Below are 22242 nucleotides of genomic sequence, written 5' to 3' on the forward strand. Positions count from 1 at the left end.
CCATTTGTACAAAATCCCGAGCAGCGCCGCCTGACTGCCGCTCAGCACGAAGCCGGTGGTGCTCCGCTGGGAGCAGGGAGGGGGCGTTTCCCCGGGGCGGGGAGCCTTCAGGGGCGACGGGCAAGTTCACTCTCTGGACCGTGGTGATGGCTTCCTGCGTGTATACCTGTTGAGACTTAAGACTGCCTGGCGTGCAACAGCTGCTCGTTGGAAGCTGGCTGTGTTCTGAGAGCTCGCTGTCTCAAGGCCCAGGGTTCAAGGAGCCACAAGTCTTCGGGAAAGGGGTCCTGGCAACCAGAGAAGTGTCCAGAGGGACCTGGCTGTCGGCTTCCGGTGGAGTCCTGGTGCCCTCTGGTGGCCACTAGGGGTACAGCAGGCGGCGCCGCCGTCCACCCCCTCTTTGCACGACTGCCTGGGTGCCCCCTGCGTGGGGCGTGCGCCCTCCCGCCCGAGCGTGCGCTCCCCTTTTCGCACCCCGGCCCAGGCGCCGGTCTCCGCAGACTCAGCGCCTCCGCCCACCGAGGGGCTGGGCTAGGGTCCCGTGGGCCTGCGGCGGAGCCCTGCCTGGTTTCCTTGTCGGGCCCCAGGCCGCCCTGATGATCGTGATGGGGGTGGAAATAACTCCTGTGACAGGTGGTCTTCCCAAGGCCGTCCGGGTCTTTGCAGGTCCCCCGCTGTCGTCCACCCCACGCCCGCAGCCTCGGAGCCAGCCTCTCCCCTGCCCTCCCTGTGTGCATTGAGAAAGGCCCACCTGGGGCTGCCATGGGGTGCCCGGGAAGGGAACTCGTGATAACCAGAAAGGAAACTGTTGACGCCTTGAACTATGATGCAATTTCAATTTTATCGATTCAAACTTCTGTTCACACAAAGGCACCCTGCAGAGAGTGACAGAGCTTCCGGGAGAGTGAACGGGGTGGACGGGGAGGGGGCCCAGAGGATGCAGATGCTCGGCCAAGTCTGCCTGCCTTGCTGATCACTTCTCTCCTATCCAGGGGCTCCTCTGTCACCTTTGTCACGTCCGTTTGTCACCAACTGGTAAAAGTAAAGTGTTTCCCTCAGTTCTGCAAGCTGCTCCAGCAAATGAGTCTAAAGGGCAGCCACCAGGGAACCAGTGATTTGTGTCCAGTTGGACAGATATCCTGGGACCTGGCATCAGAGGGGCAGCAGTCTCGTGGGTCCGAGCCCTCAACCTGGGATCTGAGTCTGCATCCAGGTGGCAACATGAGCATCAACTGAAGCGGGGGTCGCAGAACTGCCTGGTGTGCGAGCCCCCACTTCTGGACCAGAGAGGCGTGGGTGGTGTGGCGAGGAGGGGAGCCCTCGCAGGAGACACGGGAGCGAGGACAAAGAAAGCCTCGGGGGTGACTGTCGCCCCAGGCCAGGCCCGCTCCCACCTTCCTGTGTGGCGTCTGGTGGGAGCCACACGGCCGCTCACCTGCTGCTTGTCTCCTTGGGTGCTTCCTGCACGTGTGGCACACGGAGTGGCTCACCGAGGCTCGGCCACCCTGCCGGGCTCTTCCTTGGGATTCCTTGTCTCCCTCACAGCCGGGGCCCTGCTGTCCTTGCCCCTGAGGCTTGACCCTCAGACTCTCTCGACTTTCGTCCCAGGCTCTCTACCTCCTCCTCACGACGTGGTGCAGTAGGGAGCCTCTCTACCTCCCTGTGTGTCTGGCCCGCTGCTCCTCCCTCGTGTCCCCCACCAGGAGTCTGGAGGCATGTGTGTCACAGTGACCTGCGCAGGGAAAGGCAGTGCAGCCCTGAAGTCAGGTCAGGGTGGCCTGGGACACCACCAAGAGCAGGGACTTTGGGGCCGGACTCTGCCCCTTGGTGGCTGTGGGGCTGGCACAGGTCACTCACCCTCTCTGTGCTTCACGCAGCTCAGCTGGAACTGAGGGTCCTTCTGGCAGCCCCCCAGGATGGACGGTTTCGGGAAAGGGCTCAGGGGGTCCTGGAGGGGCTGCCACCCTCCAGCCCCTGTTGGAGGCACATCACCCCTGCCTTCTCTTTGGTGACTGGCACACCTGGGGGTTGGCAGCCCCCTCGGGTCCCATCCCCAGGAGCCAGGTGGGGAGGTGCCAGGGGGGAGCAGCTCACTATCCTCCTCGGCCCCTCCCAACCCTCTCCAGAGGCCCAGGGGCCATGCCCGTGGGGGTGCCCCGACAGAGAAGCCTTTAATGCCCCACGGGCCCCGCAAGCCCCAGCAGGGTGGACAGAGCTGCCGGGGAAGGGCCGGTGTGCCCCTGGGCCTGGAGGGGGAGGTGCAAGCCCTGCCCTCGGGTCTGCAGCAGCCCACCTGCAAAGGACCTCGAGGAACATTCTGGAATCCATCAGTTCCTAGCTTGTCATTCTAACTGCCTCCATTCCCCACAGGCGGCAGGGTCAAGCCCCGAGACCCAGGGGGCCTGAGCTAGTCTTGGAGGGCTGCTGGCAGTGAGGCAACGGGAGGGCGTTCTGAGACCTCACAGACGTGGGGCCCCTTTAAGAGGAAGCAGCGGACTTCAGCCAGGCAGAAGGAGGCGGCAGGTGCTGAGCGCTGGTCAGCATTCTCTGGCTGGCGTCCCACCTGACCAGGAAGGTGTCCCTCACGTAGCTGGAGGCCCCTCAAATGCCATCTATTTGTGGCCTGGACCCTGAGAGCTGGCAGAAGACATGTGACCCCCGGACGGTATTTTTGGCTGTGGGGGTGGGGCCTACACGGCGAGCCTAGCACCAAGCCGCTCTGGGAAAGGCAGCTCGGACGCCCCGCTCTGCTGCCCGGCTGGCCACGGGGTCCCAGGTATGACGCCAGCTGCCTCTCATTCCAGTCCTGAAGGGTCCCAAAGGTGGCCAGACCCCACAGGGACCTTCCCTAGACCTAGAGGAGAGGGCGAAGTTCACTGGTCAGGAAGCCCCGGCACCCTGGCGCCCAGGCGTCTGCATCCCAGAACTGGGCTGACCAAGGCCAGGGCAGCCCCCACGGGGGCCTGAGAGTTAGAGGCTCTCCAGCTAGGGTCACCGCAGGTCGCCGAGACGGGGCAGGCAGAGGGGCCTCTGCTGGCTGGGCAGGTCCGGGTCAGGGGCCCCGCCTGACCCTCTGGGAAACCTTACCTAGGGAGCTGCTGGGAGGCAGAAGCCCCACTTCTGGTCTGTGATCTCTTGCTCAGGTCTTCCTGATGACCGAGTGCACCCTGACCTTGGGGAGCTGGAGGGAGCCCAGCAGCCAGTCCCAGCCAAGGCTCCTGGAAGGTCATCGTCAAAGGCTGGTCACCTGCTGGTCACTGTGGCCCCTCCCCCATGGCCAGCTGCCACCTGGAGCATGCTGGGATAGGGCAGGGCTGACCCTCGTGAGGTGGGCTTTGCTGTGTGAAGTCAGCCTGTTTGAGGGCAGGTTGCAGGAGAGGGCTGACCCAGCTGAACCAAAAATGCTCGAAGATACGAAGGAAAGCCACTTCTCGGGCAGAAAATCAGAACACGAGGGTCCTATTTCTCAACGCACCTCGCCGATCTAGAGCTGCGTTTGGTGGACGGAGTGTGACAACGTGCCCTGAAATTGCCACTTGGGGTCAGCTTGAAAACAGACCGTGGGGCTGCGGATAGTCGGACCCGGAGGCAGCAGCCAGCTTGCCCCTGCTTCCTGCTGGGCCCCCGTGCAGGACGGCGATGCTGGCCTAGCGCCGAGCCGGGGCAGGGCGTGGCAGTGCGTGAAGACCCCGAGCTCAGCCTCACACGTGCCCCTACTGACCCAAAATGGAGAACTTCCAGTACAGCGTCCAGCTGAGCGACCAGGACTGGGCTGAGTTCTCGGCCGTTGCCGAGGAGTGTGGCCTCCTGCAGGCCGGCCTGGCCTCAGGGGATGAGCTTCTGTCCAGTGACATTGACCAAGGGGACAGCAGTGGCAGCAGTCCCCCTGGGCCCCAGCCCCTCCTTGGGGGCAGTGGCTGGCGTGGTTTCAAGGAGGAGGGCCAGGCAGCCCCACAGCAGCTGGTCAGCAGGTCTTGGCAAGAGCCCGTCCTGGCCCCGGAGGCTGGTCAGCAGATGCCCGGCACGTCAGCACGGTCAGAAGCCCAGCCGTCCCTCAGCTCCGGTGCTGCCCCTCCTGGCCAGAGCACACCCCTCCAAGGTCCAGTATCTTCCGGAGACGAGATGCAGAGGCTTCTGCAGGGGCCGGCCCCCCGGGACTCTCCCCCTAAGCCCCCTGGGGAGCCTCCTCCGAGCCCTGAGCCCCCAGGGTCAGGGCACAGCACTGCAGCCCACAGCACTGCATCCCAGAGGCCCCCTGGAAGCCCCGGAGCCCCGCCCCGAAGCCCCAGCCGAAAGAAGAGGCGTGCCGCAGGTGCCAAGGGGGGTGGGCGCTCAGGGGCCGCAGGCCCTGCATCCACCCCGCCGGGCTCCCCGTTGCCCACTCAGGCCAGGCCCAAGGACGACCTTGGCCCAGCTGGGACCATGGGGAAGGGACCCTCGGCTGGGACGGCGGAGCAGACGACAGGAGCCCAGCAGGACAAGCTGGGGCCAGAGTCTACGGCAGCCCCTGAGCTGGTGGCCAGGCCTGGGCCGGATCCGTCTGCACCCCTCCTCACTGCTGAGCAAGGTGCAGACCTGCTCAGGACGACCCCCAGACCTGGCCCACACGCTGTGTCCACACCTGCCCAGGGCCCTTGCCCGGATTTCTCGACCGCTCAGTCCGACACGGCTGTGTCTGAAACTGCCTCCGAGCTTCATCCTGACACGACTGGGTCTGCAGCCGCCCACAAGCCTCCACTGGACGTGCAGCGGCCCGCGCTGAGCCCAGAGGTCACACTGGAGGTGGACGCATCCAGACCCGTCCGAAAGGCTCAGCCTGACGTGTGTGTACCTGCACCTGCCTCTGTCCCCCAGACCCCGCCTGACCTGGAGGAGGCAGGGGCTGCCCCACCAGCCGAGCTATATCCGAGCCCTGTTGTGTCTTCAGGGGGGCACCAAGAGAAGCCCACAGGGGAGCCCTCAGCAGACACCCCTGGACATGCCTTGGAGGAGCCCTCCCCAGGGCCCGTCCAAGCCGCCAAGAAGAAGAAAGTGCGGTTCTCAGTGACTGTGCCCAGCCCCGAGGAGCCGGGGTCAGGAGAGGCCTCGAGACCCCTCTCACCAGGGCCAGCCTGGTCCTCAGCCCCCAGGACGGCTTCGGGGAGCCGTGGGGGGCCTGGAGCTTGGGACGCAGTAGCTGTGGGGCCCCGGGCCCCCCAGTCTCGGATCCTGAAGCACGTGCCCCCCCCTGCCCCCTCCGCCTCTGAGGGCCTTGGGTACAGAAGCTGCTTCGCGGTGACTGTCCCCGAAGCCTATGAGTTCTTCTTCTGTGACACTATCGAGGAGGAGGACGAAGATGCCGAGGAGGCCGCAGAGGCCAGCAAGGCCCCAGCCCAAGCCCAGTGGCCGGAAGTGTGTGAGTTCTTCTTCTGCGACAGCCGAGCCCAGAGATCTAGGCACCGGCGGCGCCAGTCCCCAGCCCCAGCCCTGCAAGCCAAGCCTGGGCCAGCCGCTCTGCCTGGAGCCCCCATGCCCATCTCCATCCCTGAGGTCTACGAACACTTCCTTGGGGAGGACAGGTTAGGGGGCGTGCTGGGGCCGGCTGACCCTCTCCAACTGCGGGCCGCAGAGGCCCCCACATCCACTCCCCAGGGAGCAGAGCCTGGCGCCCCGCTGGAGCCCAGCCTGGCCACAGCAGAGCAGCTCGACATGGTGCTCAGGCCAGCAGGTGCGTGTCGTGGGGGCCCCATGGCCTGTCCACATCCCGGGAACACACTGTCCAGGGATGTCAGCCAGGACGGCCACTGGGGAGGGGCAGGCCGGGACCCCGGTCGGGAGCTGGGGGCGGGCCCCGAGGATGATCTGGGAAGGAGGAACCAGTTCCTGGCCACCCCAGGGCACAGTCCAGGTGGGGCAGCCCAGGCCGGGTCATTCAGGGGCTTGGCCGTGCACTGACTGTCACCCTGAGTGCAGGGCCAGACGATACTCGAGCCCTGCCCCCAGCTGCTGGCAGGGGGGCCCCGGGCAGCGGGCGCTCGATGGGTTTCATCTCACACTCCTTCTGGAGGCTCCTGTAGAAACCAGGAAACGGTGTCCCAGAGGCCACTCACCCACATCGACCTGACTCAGCTGTGCCACATGCTGCCCTGTGTCTTGGGACAGAGGTATCGCGGGGAAGATGTGATTCAGAAAGTGTGTCCCAGGGCAGACATGTCCCCAGACATGCGCAGGGAAGGCATGTTCCGCACAGACGTGTGCAGGGTAGACTGTCCCCAGACAGACGCGTGCAGGGCAGATGTGTCTCAGTGGGGTGGTGGCTGGAGCTCAGAACAGACTCTTCTTTCCTAGAAAAGCCCTGGGGACCCCTCACCTCACTGACCTTCAGCCAGAATGACATGTGCCTGGTGTTCGTGGCCTTTGCTACCTGGGCTGTGAGGACATCAGACCTGCACACCCCCGACGCCTGGAAAACAGGTTTGGGGGCCCTGGGGGCCAGAGGGGCTGGTGCTGAGAAGTCAGCTGGGGTGCCCACAGGGATGAGGGGAGGCACAGGTTTCTTCTCTGACCCACTGCCCGCCCCACCCTCCCGCCCTTGGAGGGCCGGGCCCTGCAGGTGCAGGTGGTGACTCAGGCAGCCTCCTCTTCCCTCGCAGTCTTGCTGGCCAACATCGGCACCATCTCCGCCATCCGCTACTTCCGTCGGCAGGTGGGGCGTGGGCGCCATAGCCCCAGCCCCAGCCCCAGCCCCAGCTCCTAGGACCCACACTTGGCCCAGGAAGATGCAGGACAAGGAAGTGGCCACAGGCACTCAGGATGAGGTGCTGCCCTCTGGCCTCGCCCTTTGACCCTTGTGTTCTGCGGCAGCATCTAGGAAGGAGCCAGGGTCCTGAGTCCCGGCTTCCTTGGACTCCACCCACGGCTCAAGCCAGTGGCCGAAGCCCAGGCTGTGCTCCATACCCTGGGGAGGGGGGGGTGGGTTTGGCAGGTTGGGTGGCTGGGGCCGAGCAGGGAGCTGGACAGATTTGCCAAAAAAAAAACGGGATGTCCAGCAAAAGTGGAATTGCAGTCAGTGCCAGAGACGTGCAGTCGTACCTCGGCATACGGCGGACCCTGCACGCATTGCATTTCGGTGAGAAAAGCATGTTTCGGCACTTGGCACCTGCTTGGGACTCGTCGCATTGCTAGAACTTGTGGGGGCCGAGACACCGGCGCCCCCCAAGGGGAGACGCTTCATCTCTCAGCATTTGCTGGTTTCGGCGCTTGTCCGATCCCCGCCTGGAGCAAATTGAAAACGAGTACCAAAGTACCACTGCACTTATACCAGGAAACTGTTTGTGGTTTATCTGAAGTCAAATGTAACTGGGTCTGTTTTGTCTGGTCGTCTGTTAGAGGATGAGCAGCAGGAGGAGTGTTGGAGTTAGAGGATGCCAGAGCGCTGGCAGCAGCGGAGCCCCGCCTGGATATCTGGGCAGGGGGCGGGGTGAGGGGCAGGGTGGTCTGGGGACGCTGGGGTGGGGGGCATCCCAGGGACTCTCTGCCCTGTTCTCAAGAGTGCTGGGCTGGCAGGGCCTCTGAGGCCTCTTTGAGCCCCAAGCCCAAGGGCCTGTGGCCAAGGCCTCCCAGGGTCCTGCCTGAGACAGCAAGCAGGCACCTCCAGGGGCTGTCGGAGGTGACCCCAGCGGCCCCTGCAGGGTGGGGGTCTGCAGGGCAGAGCCTGGGGCCCCTGCTCAGGGGAGCCCTGGACAAGGTGCACAGCAGAGTTCGGTGGTATCAGGTGGAGGGACGGGCCACTTGGGACTGGGCCAGGGCTGAGAGGAGCCAGAGACGGGGCAGGAAGGTGGGCAGGGCGCGGGGGAGGTGCTAGAGGGGCACATGGCCAGGGGCAGCGGGCACAGGTTCCACGCAGCAGGGGCCCCTGGCTGCCGAGGGAAGAACGTGTGGACACAGACAAATAAAGTTTCCTTCTCTTCTTTCTTGTTCAGTCTCTTGTCCTTTCTCCTGCGCGTCACTGCCCCACTCACATGTGCCCGGCCAACCCTCTGCCACCTCTGACCTCATGACCTCACGTACTCCGACCCTCACTAACCCCACTTTCTTAGCCCTCTGACCTTCACCCCTGCTCCGTTCTCCCATTCCCTGGTGAAGCCCCCATCAAGCCCCTCCCTCACTCTCTCCCTGGGCCTAGGCCAGGATTTGGCCCCTCTGGGTGTCCCGCTCTGGTCTGCGGTCCGGCTGCACCGGTTTTGGGCACCCTCAGGGTAAGGTCGTCCTCTCGGCCCCTCCAGAGCCTAGAAAACTCAGGGATCCGACACCCTCTCCGCACCCCTGGGGTTAGACCCTGCCCAGTGTTGGGTGGGGGGTGGTCGGCCAGTGGCCCCACAGCAACCAGGCCTTGCTGGAGACCCCCCAGGGCTGGCACTGGCAGGCAGTCCTGAGAAACAGCTGCCCGGGCCCATCAGATCCACTGGGGGAGCCCCCCCTCAGCCTCGGTGGCTCCACGGGGCCGTTGCTGGTGGTGGGGGGACAGAGCCTTGTCCCAGATGTTGTCATAGTTCCTGGGGGGTTCGCCATCTGGGGGAGAGGCAGAGGAGCGTGTGCCTTCAGGAAGTGACACCCAGAGCCCCCCCCCCCCGACAGAGGCAGGGTCTCTCACTCACCTGGTGGGCGCAGCAGGGGCTTGAGTGAAACTTCCTTGGGAGGGGCGACCTGGAGGCCCAAACACAAGCATGAGAGCCCAGCCCACACGCCCTGTCCGTGGTCTCGCTGCCCAGGGTGGGGGCTGCTACTCACAAGCTGCTTCGGGGAGTCGGGGGGCCGGGGCTCGCGGCCCTTGGCGGAGCCCCGGTGCCGCTGAGAGGCTCGGCCCTGCAGGGCTCCCTTCCTGGAGAGCAAGTGAGGGCCGGAGGCTGCAGAGCTGGGGTCGGAGACCGGCACGGACACGGGGACGGAAGGGAACAGACTCGCGGGCTCGGGTCCACGGGAGCTCTTCATCGCGGTGAGGAACTGCCGGCACGGTGTTGGTGACTTGAGACCCTTGCCCACAGGCCCCTGCTCCCCTCGTGGAGGGGCTTGCCCCACAGACCTCAGGCTTCCTCTGACCCTTAGGTGGTGGCAACCCCAGGCCCTGGGGGAGCAGCACCTGACCCCAAGCGGCACGGCCCGTTCCATCACCAGCAGAGAACTGACCTCATCCAGGCCCCGGACGTCTCTGATTTTGTGTTGAGAGGTGGCAGGCGGTGTGTAGGGGTCGGCGTACAGGGGGGAGTGTGGTGTCTCCAGTGAGTGGTCCGGGGCCTCCGGGTCGTCCTCCAGGCTCAGCCTGGTCACCTGCGAGGCAGAAATGGGTCTCCTGAAGCTGGACACGCCCAGGTCCTCCTTCCTCCTTCTCCTCCTCCTCGAGAGGTTTTTGGGTGGCTCCAGGACCTCCTGGGCCAGACAGACAGGACAGGGAGGTGGAAGGCAGAGGGAGAGCCAGACCCGGAGCTGGGGTCGACGGCTGGGCCCACCTTGGTCAGGTCCAGGTGCAGCGGGGAGGCTGAGCCGGGCCCCTCGCCCCTGGCCTTGCTTCTGGGAAACCGACTGCTGCCAGCCCGTCTCAGCTCTGCCTTCTGCACACTGCCGCTGCCACGGCCAGGGCTGCCCTGGTCCTGTGGGGACAGAGTCTTTCAGAAGAGTCTCCGTCTCCCACGCAGCCCCTGAGGAGCTAGCTTCCCGTGAGGAATGAGGTACCACGGGGACCCAGACTCCCCAGCACAAACTCACCTCATGCCCCCCCCGCCCCCCGTACTCACAGGTGCAGGCTGGGTGGGGCAGCCAGCGGTGGACGGTGCTGAGCATTCGGGGAGGGAGCGGCTGGTACGGGTGGAAGGGGGTGCTGGGCACCCCGAGTCCCAGCTGGTCTGTCCATCTGAAGAGAGTGAGCCTCGGCCACCGCCCAGGACCTGGTGTTGGGGGCGCGGGTGGTAAGCCGCAGGGCAGGCCCTGCCTCACTGACCCACGCCAAGCCCCACCCCCTGCCCCCATTTCCATCATGTCCAGGGCCTGCCGACCCCTCACCTGGGTGGGTGCCCGCAGCCCCGGGAGGCTCTCGGGGCCGGGCAGGAGAGGCACCCCCTCCCCGTGGGAGATGGTCTGCAGGCAGAGCAGCCAGTGGCTGTAGTCCTCGTAGCTGGCGCACAGCACGCGGATGGTGTTGATGAGGCGGCCTGGCACACAGCACACAGACCCTGTGAGGCGCCCCCGGGCCCCACGGAGGAGCTGGCACCCACTGGGCTCACGCCCACCCTCCCAGGCCCGGCCGCAGCCCACCTTCGATCAGGAAGGAGCGAATCTGCTTCCCCTTCTCCTCCAGGTTGATGTGGATGGCGCTGAGTGGCAGCTCCCCCTGCAGGGACAGCAGGGGAGGGTGGGGCCGCTGTCTGGGCCCATCACTGCGATGGCCCTTCAGGGCTGGGGACATCAGGCGGGGTGCGGCAGGGCCCAGGCTGACAGCCTTGAGGGGGCCAGGTGCGCCCCATCTGCCCCGGGGGCATCTTTACGCCCCTCCCCCGCCTCTGGGTGGGGCCTTCATCAACCAATGGCAGACAGACACACAGCCCAGGCTTACTGGGACAGGTCCCCTCCCTCACTGCTAAGACACATGTGTCCCCCCAGCAGCAACTGGAAGCCACCAGCTCCTCTGGGCAACTTGGGTGCCTGGCAGGGCCCCTCTTGCCCACATCAGAGCCGAGACCAGACTGACCAGGGCAGCCAGCTGGGTGGGTGGGGCCAGGACGCTCTGTCCCGACTGGCCCCGAAATACAGGTTTCTCCTGAGCCACTGCCCCCTCCCACCCCCACGCACAGGGCACCACCCTGGGGTTGGTCGCTGTGGGGAGGACCCACCTTAAAGCCAAGCCCGTCAGCCTCCTCAGAGAAAATGGCCAGGGACGTGGGGTACAGGACCAGGAGGCGGTCCCATTGCTCCTAGCAGTGGTCAAAGGGCAGCGTGGGGTCTCCGCAGACATACAACACGAGCCTGGTCCCCACTGGCCGCCGCCACCCCCCACCCTCTCACCCCACGTTCCCCACCGACCTGTGATGGCAGGTGCTGCAGCTTGACCCTCGAGGCACAGATGGCACTGCCCACTGCTGGGCGCCCCCACGCCGTCCGCAGCTGGGTCAGCCTGTGCTGCAGACTCCACGGGAGCTCGTCCTCGGGAGCGCCCTGGGAAAGTGGGGTCAGGGCAGGTAGGCGGCGGGGCTTAGGGAGGGGCGCGGGGTTCCCGGCACTGACCTGTGGGGGTGCCGAGTGGCAGCGCTGCGGTCCTCCCAGGAGAGCCATCTGCTTTTCCAGGTGGTAGAGCCAGAGACCCAGCTCGGCCGGGCTGGGGCAGACCACCAGAAGGGGGGCGGGCAGCGGGCCTGTGGGAGGAGCAGTGGGGCAGGCTAGCAGCCCACAGGAGAGGGCCCTCCCCAGGTCCCCCCCCCCCAGGACCCCGGGGCTGCAGCTGGGAGGGGCCTAGGGCGCCGTCCAAGACCTGCTGCCTCCCGCCCCAGTGCGGCACGTGGCTGTGTGTCCACTGGAGGAAATGTCGGGAACCTGAATATGGTCAAGGCGCCTGGCCACAGGCCAAGGTCACTGAGCAGCCCTGGCCCTCTGGGCCTCCCGGGGCCGGGACCGACCATGTCCCCTCGCACCTGTGATCTGGAAGGCATGCTCTCTGGATCCCTCCAGCGGGCAGATGCTCAGCTCCACCAGCGGTAACAGCCCCTGCCGGAGCACAGTGGGAGGGGAGCTGGGGGACACCCCCGGGGTAGCCACGGCCTCCCAAGGGGCCTTCTCCCCATCCTGCCAGCCTCCTCCATCTGCCCACACCCCTCACCTGGAAAGTGAGTCCCTCAGAACCGTGGGCCTGGAAGTAGAGGTGGGAAGGAAAGAGCTCCAGGTAGCAGTCGCTGATGTCCTGGGGGAGCAGTGCCACAGTCTGAGTGCCGGGGCGGGGGGGCAGGCTGCAGGCTGGGCCCCAAGTGCCCACCTGGCCCGGCCCCCACCTGGCTGTGCTGGAACCTCAGCTGGACCTTGGCGTAGTGCACAACCTTGCCCAGGTTCCTCACGGGCACCTTGCGTCGCCCCTTCTTGAAAACGCTCAGCAGTGGCTGGTCCAGGTGTTCTCGCTGGCTTTCCAGGCCCGGGAGGTCCTGTGGGGAGCGGCGCTCAGGGGGGGGCTTGAGCCCCGGCTCGTGCAGGAGCGCGCATGCACGCATGCGGCCTCACTGCCAGTCGTGGAGCACGTGTGTGGTCTCGTGGTGGAGACAGTGATGGCTGGACTCAGACTGTGTCCTTACTTTGGTTACTTAGCGCCCCCAGGACTCGCTGGTCACAGAGTTTGGTGTCTGAGAGAGATGATGCCCAACCCCCCCCCCCCCCCCAGCCGAAGTCTCCGGTGTTGGCTGGGAGATGTCTGACACCTGGTTCTAAAAAGAATCTGAAACCATCTGTAGTCTTTGCCAGCCCCTCCACGGCCCATTTCAACCTGCCAATGTGACGTCTGTGAGTGCGGGGCTGGAGAGAGAGTAAGCACCCCTGACCCCTGATGTCACTGAGCGGAGGCCAGGCCACAGCCTAGGGGTCCTCTGTGACCTGCTCCCTGCCCCCGGCCCTCCTGCTCTTGCCACACACCAGGTGCATGCCTGGCTCAGGGCCTTGGGGTTGGCTGCTCCCTCTGCCTGGGCTGTCTTCTCCCCTCCTTCAGGGCGGGCTCATGTGCCCCCATCCCAGGCAAGACCGTCTGGTGCCCTCTAAGCCCTCACCTCTGGGCCCCTGTGCCAATCACGCCTTACTGATCCTGTCTTTTGCTGGTTGGTGAGGTCAGGGCTCTGTCACAGGCACAGAGACACCCTGAGAACAGGGCTTCTGTCTGTTTTGCGCACCGCTGTATCGCTGGGGCCTCCTGGGATGTGCTGGGGGCTCAGGGCCTGTCTGCTGGTACCCACAAACACACAGCCAGTTCTGAGGCACAGAGAGGCCTCCGCAAACGGGGTTAATCGCCAGACTGGGGTCAGACAGGGCTGAGTGCTGACCTGGGATGGGAGGTTGCACTGTGGAGGGGCCGTGCCCCCTCCAGGACCTGCAGAGGCTGCCCCGCTGGTGGCTGTGCCCCACGGACAAGCCCAGGAATGTGTACCGACAGACTTGCAGCTTCCCGGCCTCCCTGCCTCTGGGTGGGGCCTCCTGCTCCCACACCCAGTTTGGGGAACGACACTGGGATGGGATCGTGAAAAATAGGCCAAGGAGCAGGAAGGGCTGTGAAGATGGCCCTGTGGCCTGGGGAGGAGTCAGCTCAGAGCCACCCAGGCAGGACCCAGGGGGAGCTGGCTTCTCCCCAGCCCCATCTCCAGAGGTGCAATACACCTGGTCCCCTCTCCAGCCACCAGTCCTGGCAAAAGAGGACCACCACACCTCAAGGGACTCCACCAGGGTCCTGTGATGTGTCTGGGGCCCAGACAGCAGGAGCTGAGGTCTGAGATGTGGCCACATGGAAGGACCCGGAAGCACCCTGTGCCTCCGAGGGACCTGGCTTCTAAAGCCGGTGCTTGCCCTCAGGGAGCCCTGGAAGCCCAGGCCAACGGGACCAGGAGTGCAGGGTGGAGCCCTGGCCCAAACCCCCTCAGCGGCCTCTCAGCCCTAGAGGAGCTGGGTGGGGGAGGGGTGGTTTTCAGGTCGGCAGGGCTTGCTGTGTGGCCCTGGGGTGGGGGACACAGGGCGCCGCTCTGGGAGGAGGCGGTGGTGGGTGCTGGAAGACTCCTTGGAAGAAACTGAGGCCCAGACTGGGCGAGAGGCCCACTCACTGATCACCCAAGCCCCTCCCCCGAGTAAGTGGGATTCACATCCACATTAGGAACACGACATCCAAGCCCACACAGCAACAGATCAGAGATATGTGGGTCTGGTCCAACCCAAACGCGGCTGGACACGCTCACTATCCAGTCCTGGGCCAGGCAGGCGGACACCGGGGCTCGCCCGCCCGGTGGCAGCGCCCCCTCCGAGGCGGCTCCGAGGCCCCGCCCACAGCGCCGCGGCTGCTCGCTCACCCACTGACTCAGAGCTTGTCCGGGTTTCGCTCTCCGCTCAGACTTTCGGCTGGAGGAGCTCCTGGGGCGGGGCTGCTCCTACTTCCTCACCTGGTTCTGGGTTTGACACCCCGTGTCCCCCCTTCCCCGGCTGAGCCACGAGACCCCGAGCTGAGCAGACGTGGGGCACTCGCAGCCCAACTCAGGCCGCACCACTGCACCCCTGGGAGGCCGCCCCGGGGCTGGGCCACGCCCGCCGCTCACCGTCCCAGGGATGTAGTAGAAGAACTTGTCGGCGGTGGTGGTGTCCCCCTCAGCACGGGCCTCGGTGCCAAACAGGCCAGCCAGCTTCCTTGTGCCATCCTCTCTGGGGACAAGGGGAGGGGGGCTCACAGCCTGTTCCTCCAGGCAGGCTGAGGGTGACCCCGGGACCCAGCGCCGAGGCCACGCCCGCCTCTCACCTACTACCCTTCAGCGAGGGCTTTCTGGAGAAGGAGGCCCGGAGCCTTCTGGGAGCCTGAGGGACGCAGTGGCTGTTCCCCATGGGCTGCGGTGGCGGCCGAGTGGCTGGCCCCAGCGAGCTGGACTACGGGTCTGGGTCCCGAGTCCTGAGCCTCCTGCCCCCACCCCCTGGAGGCGGGCCGGGCGTCCAGCCCGGTTCCCAAGGGCTGGGCGAGGGCGGAGCCTCTCTGGGAGAGACCGGCTCTACCTGCGCGGAGCCTCTCAGTCCTCTGAGCTGGGTCTTCCCTACCAGCAGGCCAGCCTGGGGGTGTGGGGTGAGGACCCCCTGGCTCAGCCTCTAGTATGAATGGGACGGGTCTCTCAGGCCTGGCCCCTGAGCACGTGACCTGCCAGAACTTAGGCTGGGGCGTCTGGGCTGGAGCTCAGAAGGCCTGGGGACCCCTCTGAAAGCACCCCACGTGAGCACACATCCTGTTTCCACCACCACGCCAACTTGAGTCACCAGTGACTCCTGAAGCAGGAGCATACAAGGGGGAAGTGGGCAGGGGGAACCTGGACCCTCCCCCACCTTTTCTCCTTCCTTGGCCCATCCCTCACTCCCTGCCAAGGGGCCAAGGTCAGGGCCCCACTGGCTCAACCAGAGTCCAGAAAGGAGACCATCACGGGGACCCCAGGGCCAGACGGGCCACAGGGCCCTCTAAGCACAGGACTGACAGGGGCCCCACTCAGGCCCTCGTCCAGGACATCACAGTCCTGCCACAGCTGGACGTGGTGGTGCCACCTCCAAGGCCCCAGATGCCAGCACAGCACCTCTGCCCAGCTGTGTCCTCACCCCCAGACAGGACCCCAAAAGGCAGAGATGCGCAGACTCAGGCCCGGAGCCCGAGAAACGAGTTTATTGTCCGAGTTTATTGCTCGTATTGCTGGGAGCGACCTGTGTGCGCCAGGAAAGACCCCCGTCCACAGGCAGGAAGCCCCTTGTGCCCACCCTGGGAGGTGCCTTGCCCGGCGAGGCAAGGGCAGTGTGCAAAACAAAGGCTGGGGGTCTACTCTGCTCAGAAGGCCGCCCCCTCTCCCCTCGGACCGCTGCTCTGCATCTACCATCTACCTCTTGGTCCCTCCAGGTCTGCAGAGTCTGGGTTGGCCTTGACCCATAGCAACGAATGTCCACCCCCATACTCCCTGGTGCCCCCAGCAGGGTGGGAGGGCACCCAGGTCGGCAGCTTGGTCCCAGGACACAGGACACCTTCCAGAGTAAACATAGGAACTGGCAGCTGCAGCACTGCTCACCGATTAATAAATACTGAATAAATAAAAAGACGAGTAGAGACTGCACACACATAAACAAACACTGAGGACCGGACACAGAAACGCAGACAGACGGTGCAGGCTGTCCCTGGTGCAGGTGAAGGACCCCAGCCCCAACACGTGGTTGGGGGAGGGAGGCGCTGGGGCCCCCTGTGGGGCTTAAGGCATGTGGCAGGCCACAGCCCCCTGGGGTCAGAGGCTGGTGGACGACACAGACAGCGTGGGTGACGACGGTGGCGGGAAGTTGAGCAGCTCGAGCACCGCCACGCCCACGCTGCTGCGCCGAGTGAACATGCAGGACGCAGCCACCCACTTGTTGGTCCTCGGGTTGTACTTCTCGATGGAGTTGAGGCTGGAGCTGCCATCGTTGCCCCCCACGGCATACAGCCATCCATCCATGGCCACTAGGTCGTGGGTGCTCCTGCGGGTAGGGCAGGTAGGTGAGAAGGCAGGGTGGAGCCACGAGGCCCACCTGACTCCCTGGGGTGGAGCCACAGGCCCTGGGAGGAGCTCCTGGGGGTGGAGCCACGAGTCCTGGGAGGAGCCCCTGGGGGTGGAGCCACGAGTCCTGGGAGGGAGGGTGGATATACTAGCGTGATACTCGTTGCTCAGGCTCAGTCTCTGAGGGGACCAACCAGCTGTGGTGGTGACAGGGCGACACACACCCTGCCTGTGGGCCGTGACACAGCGCACCTTCGGATGTTCATGGGTGCCACACTCTCCCAGGCTCCAGCCTTGGGGCTGTATCTCTCCACAGAGTTGAGGCAGCTGGTGCCATCGTTGCCACCGGCCACGTAGAGAGCCCCCTCCAGCACGGCCACACCAGCTGAGCTACGCCGGCTCAGCATGGAGGCCACTGGCGTCCACGTGTTCACCTGTGGTTGAGGGAACGCGCTGGGGGCAGACCCACCACCAGCCTCCCTCCACCTCCCCAGCACAGATCCCCCACTCCAGGGCAGTGTCTGTGGGACGTTGGGGGGTGGGGGAGACGGATCTAAAGGGCTGACGCCCTGCAGGATGTGGGGAGCCAAAGAGATGACCTCAGGCAGCCCTTGGGGAGTGGAACACCTGGGACGGGGGCGTTTCACACCTGGGGTTCGTACTTCTCCACAGTGGCCAGGTGGGATGAGCTGTCGTAACCGCCTACTGCGTACAGGTTACCGTCTGCGGGGAGTCAACATGCCCATGGTGTGCCTGCTGGGCGGGTCCTCAGGGCGGGGGCAGGCAGAGGTGGGCACCACAGCCAGCCAGCCCTGTCACCCACCAACCTGTCACCCACCGAGCACGGCCACACGGACATAGCGCCTGCGGGTGCTCATGGCAGCAACGGACGTCCACGTTCCGGTCAGGGGGTCGTAGCGCTCGGCACTGTGGACAACAGGGTCGCCGCTGACCTGGAGCAACAGCAGACCAGGCCTGCTCCCCCCGGTGAGGATGAAAATTCCATGTGGGGGAGTCACAGGGACGGACATGTGTCCCCCTGGAGCAGGACGCTGGCCTGGTGTGTGTGCACGGGCCCCTGGGCCGGTGGCGAGGAGCCCAAGAGGAACGGGGCAGGCGGGCTGGCACAGGTGACGAGGCTTCGGGGACTGGAGTCAGGCAGGGTCCCCCTCTGCTCTCCTCAGAGTGACCTCTGCAGTCCTGATGCCACCCCCCACTGCGGAGCCGCCCAACCTGACCTGCGCCGCTACCTGTTGAGGCAGGAGGCCCCGTCGTAGCCGCCGGCCGCGTACAGGAGCCCGTGCAGCACCGCCACGCCCAGGCAGCTGCGCCTCGTGCCCATGGACACCTCAGCCTGCCAGGTGTTGGTCACAGGGTCGTAGGACTCCACGGTGGCCAGGTCTGAAGTCCCATCGTAACTAGAAGAGGGGCCCGCTGCCGTCGGGGCTGGCCCAGTGGGCTCACACTCAGCCCCTGACCCGGGAGGAGCCGCCACGCTTACCCGCCCACTGCGTACAGTCGGTTCCCAACTGCCGCCACACCCACTCGGGCTCGGCGCGTGGACATGGAGGCCACCACATGCCAGCGGTCAGTGCGCGTGTCGTAAGCTTCACAGTCCCCGTGGATGGCGAACAGGCTCCCACCACCTAGGGAGGGGGAGGTGCTGGGGCAGCAGGAGGGGCCCAGGGAGGCAGTGGGCTGTGGGCTCCAAGGGGGGCAATTTTTGAGTTGGTCACACCACACAGGTTCCTTCACAGGTGAAGAGAGAGGGGGCATAGGATGGGTGCAGGATGTGACCAACAGGGTGGGGGTGGCTGGTGCCAGGCTCATGAACCAAAGATGCAGAACAGAGATGTGGAGGCAGAGGGGGGGTAGGACAGATGGGCATACCCACAGCGAAGAGCACGGGGCCGGCTCCTTCACAGCGGCGGGGCCGAGTGCGGCTGGTGCCTAGGACACCTCTCTGCTCTGGCAGCAGGTGGAACTTGAGGGCCTCGATGAGCAGGTCCTTACAGTCCGGGTGGTGTCTCACCAGGCTCTCTGCGTCCACGTGGCCCAGCAGGAAGTCCCGGCTCAGCAGTGGCAGACGCACACACTTCATCAGCTGGGGTGCAGGGGTGCCACGGTCAGGAAGCAGGTAGAACCCGTGAGCACACTTCGTCCCCCCAGTGAGAGCCCCCTCAGACACCTGCCCACCTGTACGCTGGGCACTTCTCGAGACATGTGACTGCACTGCCCCTGGGGTGTCCCTGGACATGGAGGCACGGTGGCCCCTCACAGACACTGCGGGCCCTGAGGGGCTGGCCTCACCCGCGGAACGTGCTGCCTCCGAGCATCCACATCATGCTTGACCCAGCTCAGGACGGCGCGGTAGACGTCCTCCTCTGAAGGCACGTTCAGGCTGTCGCTAGAGACCAGTTCCAGCACCTGGGGGTGGGGACCCTCAGACCTGAGATCTGGGGAGGGTCTTGGGGGCCCACGGAGCCCTGATGGTGCCTGGGAAGGTGCCAACGGGGGGCCCAGTGTTCCTATGAGGAGGGGCCAAGCAGGGTCAGGAACCACCGATCTGGTTCCTGGGGGCCCTGGCATTCCTGGGGACATGGACCAGGGACTGGGGTTGCGGGCAGGGACGTGGTCAGAAACCAAAGGAGAAGACTTGGGTGGGGTCAGAAAATGGGGACAAAGAAGTGGCGAGGAGTGGGTGGTGGGCTGGAACTAGACCAGAAACTGGGAATAGGGCTAGGGAGCAGCTGCCCAGGTCTTAAGGGCCCAAGTGATGGGGCCAGGGGTCCAGGGACTGGGTCACGGGCCCGGCTGCGCCCCAGCTGGCACGTTACCTGCTTCAGCGGCAACAGCATGAACTCCTCGGTCTTGGCCACGTCCACGAAGTGCTGCAGCACGTACCTGTGCGCCGCCTTGAGCAGGTCACTGCACGAGTGTGTGTCGGCGAAGCCCCGGATGCCCAGACAGTTGGAGGGGTCGAGCTGACTCAGGAGGAACTTGCAGCAGGCGTCTCGGACGCCATTCAGCTGCAGAAGGCTGGCGGCTGGAAGCAGTGTCTGTGGGTGAGGGGCCGGGAGAGCAGACAGAGAGAAACAGCGAGAGGAGAGCTGAGGCCAGAGAACAGGTGGGGGATGGGATGCGAAGGGAGAGGTGAGGCAGCCTCACCTGCACGTTGCCTTCTCCCACCACGATCTCGGCCGTGTAGGCAAACTGCACCAGCTGGTCCAAGGCCTGAGGGTCAATGTCATGCAGTGTCACATGGGTCTGGCGGCTCTCGCTCATCTCATCTGTGGGGACAGTGGGTCAGGCCAGCCCCGTCTGCAGAGCCCCGTAGAGCCCCCAAGTGCCCACTGGGTAGGATGGTACTTGCTTGTGAACATGGCATGGAAGTAGGGGCTGCAGGAGGCCAGCACCACCTTGTGTGCCCGGATCTCCTTGGCGGCCACGTGCAGGACGATGTCACACAGGAGGCCCCTCTGCCGCATGCGGCTCATGGCCACGAAGGCGTCATGGTAGTGCCGCTTGGAATTGTGGGACACAGTGTGACCCTCTCGGCTCAGCAGCTGCATGGCACCCTCCATGGGGGCCGTGGGCCGGGCGGGCCGGGTCCTCGCACGCTCGGCCTCAGGGCTGCGATAGGCAGTGCCAGGTCAGGGTGCCAAATCAGGGCCGGGGCACCCAGGGGGCCACTTGTCCCCTCAGGGCCCATACCAGGTGTCCATCTGGGACCTCACCTGCGGCCTCGGCTCACCCCACTCTGCTCCCTCACTTCCAAGGAGCCTCCCCTGCGCTTCTCTCAGGAGGTTGGAGTGTCGAAACTGCACAGCTTCCTCTGCCCTCCCTGCCGGCCCCTTGCAAGCACTGTACTTCTTGCTGCCCAGGTGCCTCGGTCAGAACCCGCCTTTCTCTGCCCATTGCTGGCCACCTTTCCCGGGCCCCCCTCGGAGTCCGGTGTCCACAGACCCGGCTGGCACACAGGAAGTGCACGAAGTGAAACTGGTCAGTGGAAGCAGGCGGCTCTGGATCAGACCCTGAGCGCCCCAACCCCAGCAGGCGTGACCTCTTTTGACCATCCGGAGCAGCTCCGCCGGTCCCTCCTGCCCCCCCCGCCCCCCCCCGCCACCCTCGCCATTCTGCAGACAGGCCGCCAGAATCTATGAGCAGCGCAACCAGGCTGGATTAAACGGCTGCGGGAAGGGACAGAGCTTCCGGGCGCAGCCGCCTCTGGACACACTGCCCCGCGTCCGATGAGTGTGCGGATAAACCGAGGGAGCAGGTTGGACCCATCCCAGGCAACCCGAGCCCGCGGGGCGCCAAGGCCGCCCCCTCCCGGCAGCCTGCAAGGGTCGGCGCGCGCCCCTCCCTCCCTCCTTCCCGGACTCGCTTAGCCCCTGGCCCGGCCCCGGTCCCAGCCCCCCCGGCCCACTCACGCCGGCGGCTGCGGCGGAGGCGGTGGAGACGCCTCTGGCCCGGGCCCCGGGCTGCCGTGCTCAGGGCTTTGTGTCCTGCCTGCCGGGCGCTCGCTGCGCGGCTGCATGGGCTCGGCCACCGCGCCCGCCGATTCTCGGAGGACGCCCAGACTCACAGGTGCACGGACCGCTGAAGGGCTGCTCGGCGGCGGCGGCGGCGGCGGTGGCGGCGGCAGCAGCCGGTTCAGCGTCTCTGGCTCCCGCCGCTTACCCGCAGCCGCTGTTTCTCGGCGCCGCCCGCCCCGCCTCCCGCGCGCCCCCCATCGGTTTCGGGCACCCAAAGTAAAACGCGAATCCTCTCAACTTCCCGGCGCCACGCCTGCCTCCTCCTCCAGGAAGCCCCCACCCCCACCCCCCGGGGCCCCACCTGCCGCTCCTGTCCAAGAAGCTTCGAGGGTCTACCGCCCCGTCTAACTCATTCAAGAAGCTCCCCTCCTCATCCCCTCTCACGAATATCAGGCCTTAGAGCTGGGCGCTGGTTGCGGGGGGCGGGAGTAGGTGGAGCAGGGCGTACGGCCTCAGGGGCTTAACCAGAGCATCGCTCGCGCCCAAGAGGCTGTAGGATCCACTGTAGTGTTGTGTAGCCAACCGCGCCCGCCCCGCTTACCCTCACCCTTAGGCAGGAGTGGGCGGGAAGGAGGGCACAGACTGGCTTCTGCTCCTTGCTCCCTAAGGCAACCTTCTAGCCTCTGGGCCTTTGTACCTGCGGGTTCTTCCCACAGACAGCAAAGGAACAGTGGCCATCTGTGCACGGATGGACTTGGGCAAAGGCGTTCCTGGGCGAATTCCCACCGGAGGGAGAGTAGCTGGAATGAATGAAGTATTGGGCATAGTACTTTCAGGGGAATCCAGCCAAGTGGCTTCAATAACAGCGCCTCCCCCCTACCCGCTTCCTCCCCACAGAGACCGTGGGACCGTCTGGTGAAATGGAAATGCTCTCAGGGCTCGGATCCTCCTTTGATTTGGCGGGGCCGGCTTGGCCAGCAGGGTGTCACTTATCTTTTGACGAACCTGCCCATCTATAGCATCACCGTTTCTGTTTGGCTCGTTTTTTCCTACCAGAGTGTTGGCTTTTTGTCGTTTATTTGTAAGAGCCGCCTGTATAGGAGTGCACAGTTGATGCATTTTGTCCGTTGTCGACGCATGGACACTCTCACGGGTACCCGTTTACGGACTCCTAGGGAGGCTGTGGCAAGGCTGGGGGAGGGTGTCCCGGCCCCCAATGGGTCCCAGGTCCCATCTTCCCCCAAGGCCGGTAATGTTATCACTGCCTCCGATGGAGAAGGACACAGAATGTGAACAGCACGTCCAGCCGGCGCTCGAACGGATGCGTTCGGGAGCGGTGACCGAAGCAGGTCTTGCGCCAGGCTTTCGCATCACACCCACCAACCAAGAGCCCGAGAGCGTCCGCGGCACATTAGTTGTGAACACGCCCTCCCGAGCGCAGACCACGGGACCAAGGCAGGAAAACCAGAGAGCCAGCGGGGCGGGGCGGGGCCGGGGGCGGGGCCGACAGTAGGCGGAGCGCG

At 65.4% G+C, this 22242-nt stretch overlaps 3 protein-coding genes and 1 long non-coding RNA gene across 8 annotated transcripts; 1 reads left to right on the forward strand and 3 right to left on the reverse strand.

The window, feature by feature from the left end:
• Positions 1-822: 822 nt before the first annotated feature.
• Positions 823-3168, reverse strand: LOC119050519 (uncharacterized). The gene is made up of 3 exons (XR_005082763.2): positions 3088-3168; positions 1436-1732; positions 823-1032 (listed from the first exon to the last, which is right to left on the reverse strand). It is a non-coding gene; the product is annotated as an uncharacterized LOC119050519 (long non-coding RNA).
• Positions 1859-7960, forward strand: PERM1 (PPARGC1 and ESRR induced regulator, muscle 1). The gene is made up of 3 exons (XM_053660626.1): positions 1859-5707; positions 6328-6453; positions 6633-7960. The coding sequence occupies exons 1-3, from the start codon at positions 3727-3729 to the stop codon at positions 6734-6736; spliced, it is 2211 nt and encodes a 736-aa protein (XP_053516601.1). The 5' UTR covers positions 1859-3726; the 3' UTR covers positions 6737-7960.
• Positions 7932-14763, reverse strand: PLEKHN1 (pleckstrin homology domain containing N1). Its single transcript, XM_037146972.2, has 16 exons — positions 14492-14763; positions 14295-14397; positions 12012-12158; positions 11843-11923; positions 11658-11730; positions 11254-11381; positions 11053-11184; positions 10863-10943; positions 10288-10363; positions 10036-10184; positions 9771-9920; positions 9486-9626; positions 9166-9306; positions 8770-8982; positions 8637-8685; positions 7932-8550 (listed from the first exon to the last, which is right to left on the reverse strand). The coding sequence occupies exons 1-16, from the start codon at positions 14572-14574 to the stop codon at positions 8435-8437; spliced, it is 1863 nt and encodes a 620-aa protein (XP_037002867.2). The 5' UTR covers positions 14575-14763; the 3' UTR covers positions 7932-8434.
• A 609-nt stretch (positions 14764-15372) lies between these two features.
• KLHL17 (kelch like family member 17) lies at positions 15373-20955 on the reverse strand. 5 transcript variants are annotated; one of them, XM_053660622.1, is made up of 12 exons: positions 20675-20955; positions 19615-19874; positions 19410-19531; positions 19079-19300; positions 18552-18668; positions 18136-18345; positions 17743-17990; positions 17492-17659; positions 17080-17168; positions 16891-16964; positions 16466-16675; positions 15373-16221 (listed from the first exon to the last, which is right to left on the reverse strand). In XM_053660622.1, the coding sequence occupies exons 1-12, from the start codon at positions 20779-20781 to the stop codon at positions 15388-15390; spliced, it is 2661 nt and encodes an 886-aa protein (XP_053516597.1). In that variant the 5' UTR covers positions 20782-20955; the 3' UTR covers positions 15373-15387. The 5 variants fall into 5 exon arrangements, with proteins under 5 accessions (XP_053516597.1, XP_037002863.2, XP_037002866.1 ...); XM_037146968.2 differs by having other exon boundaries at positions 17743-17887; positions 18132-18345; positions 20675-20868; XM_037146971.2 differs by having other exon boundaries at positions 15903-16221; positions 16494-16675; positions 17743-17887; positions 18132-18345.
• Positions 20956-22242: the final 1287 nt, after the last annotated feature.

The sequence above is a fragment of the Artibeus jamaicensis genome, unplaced genomic scaffold, assembly GCF_021234435.1.
Source record: "Artibeus jamaicensis isolate MK-2021 breed Jamaican fruit bat unplaced genomic scaffold, CSHL_Jam_final scaffold_847, whole genome shotgun sequence".
NCBI classification, from domain to species: domain Eukaryota; kingdom Metazoa; phylum Chordata; class Mammalia; order Chiroptera; family Phyllostomidae; genus Artibeus; species Artibeus jamaicensis.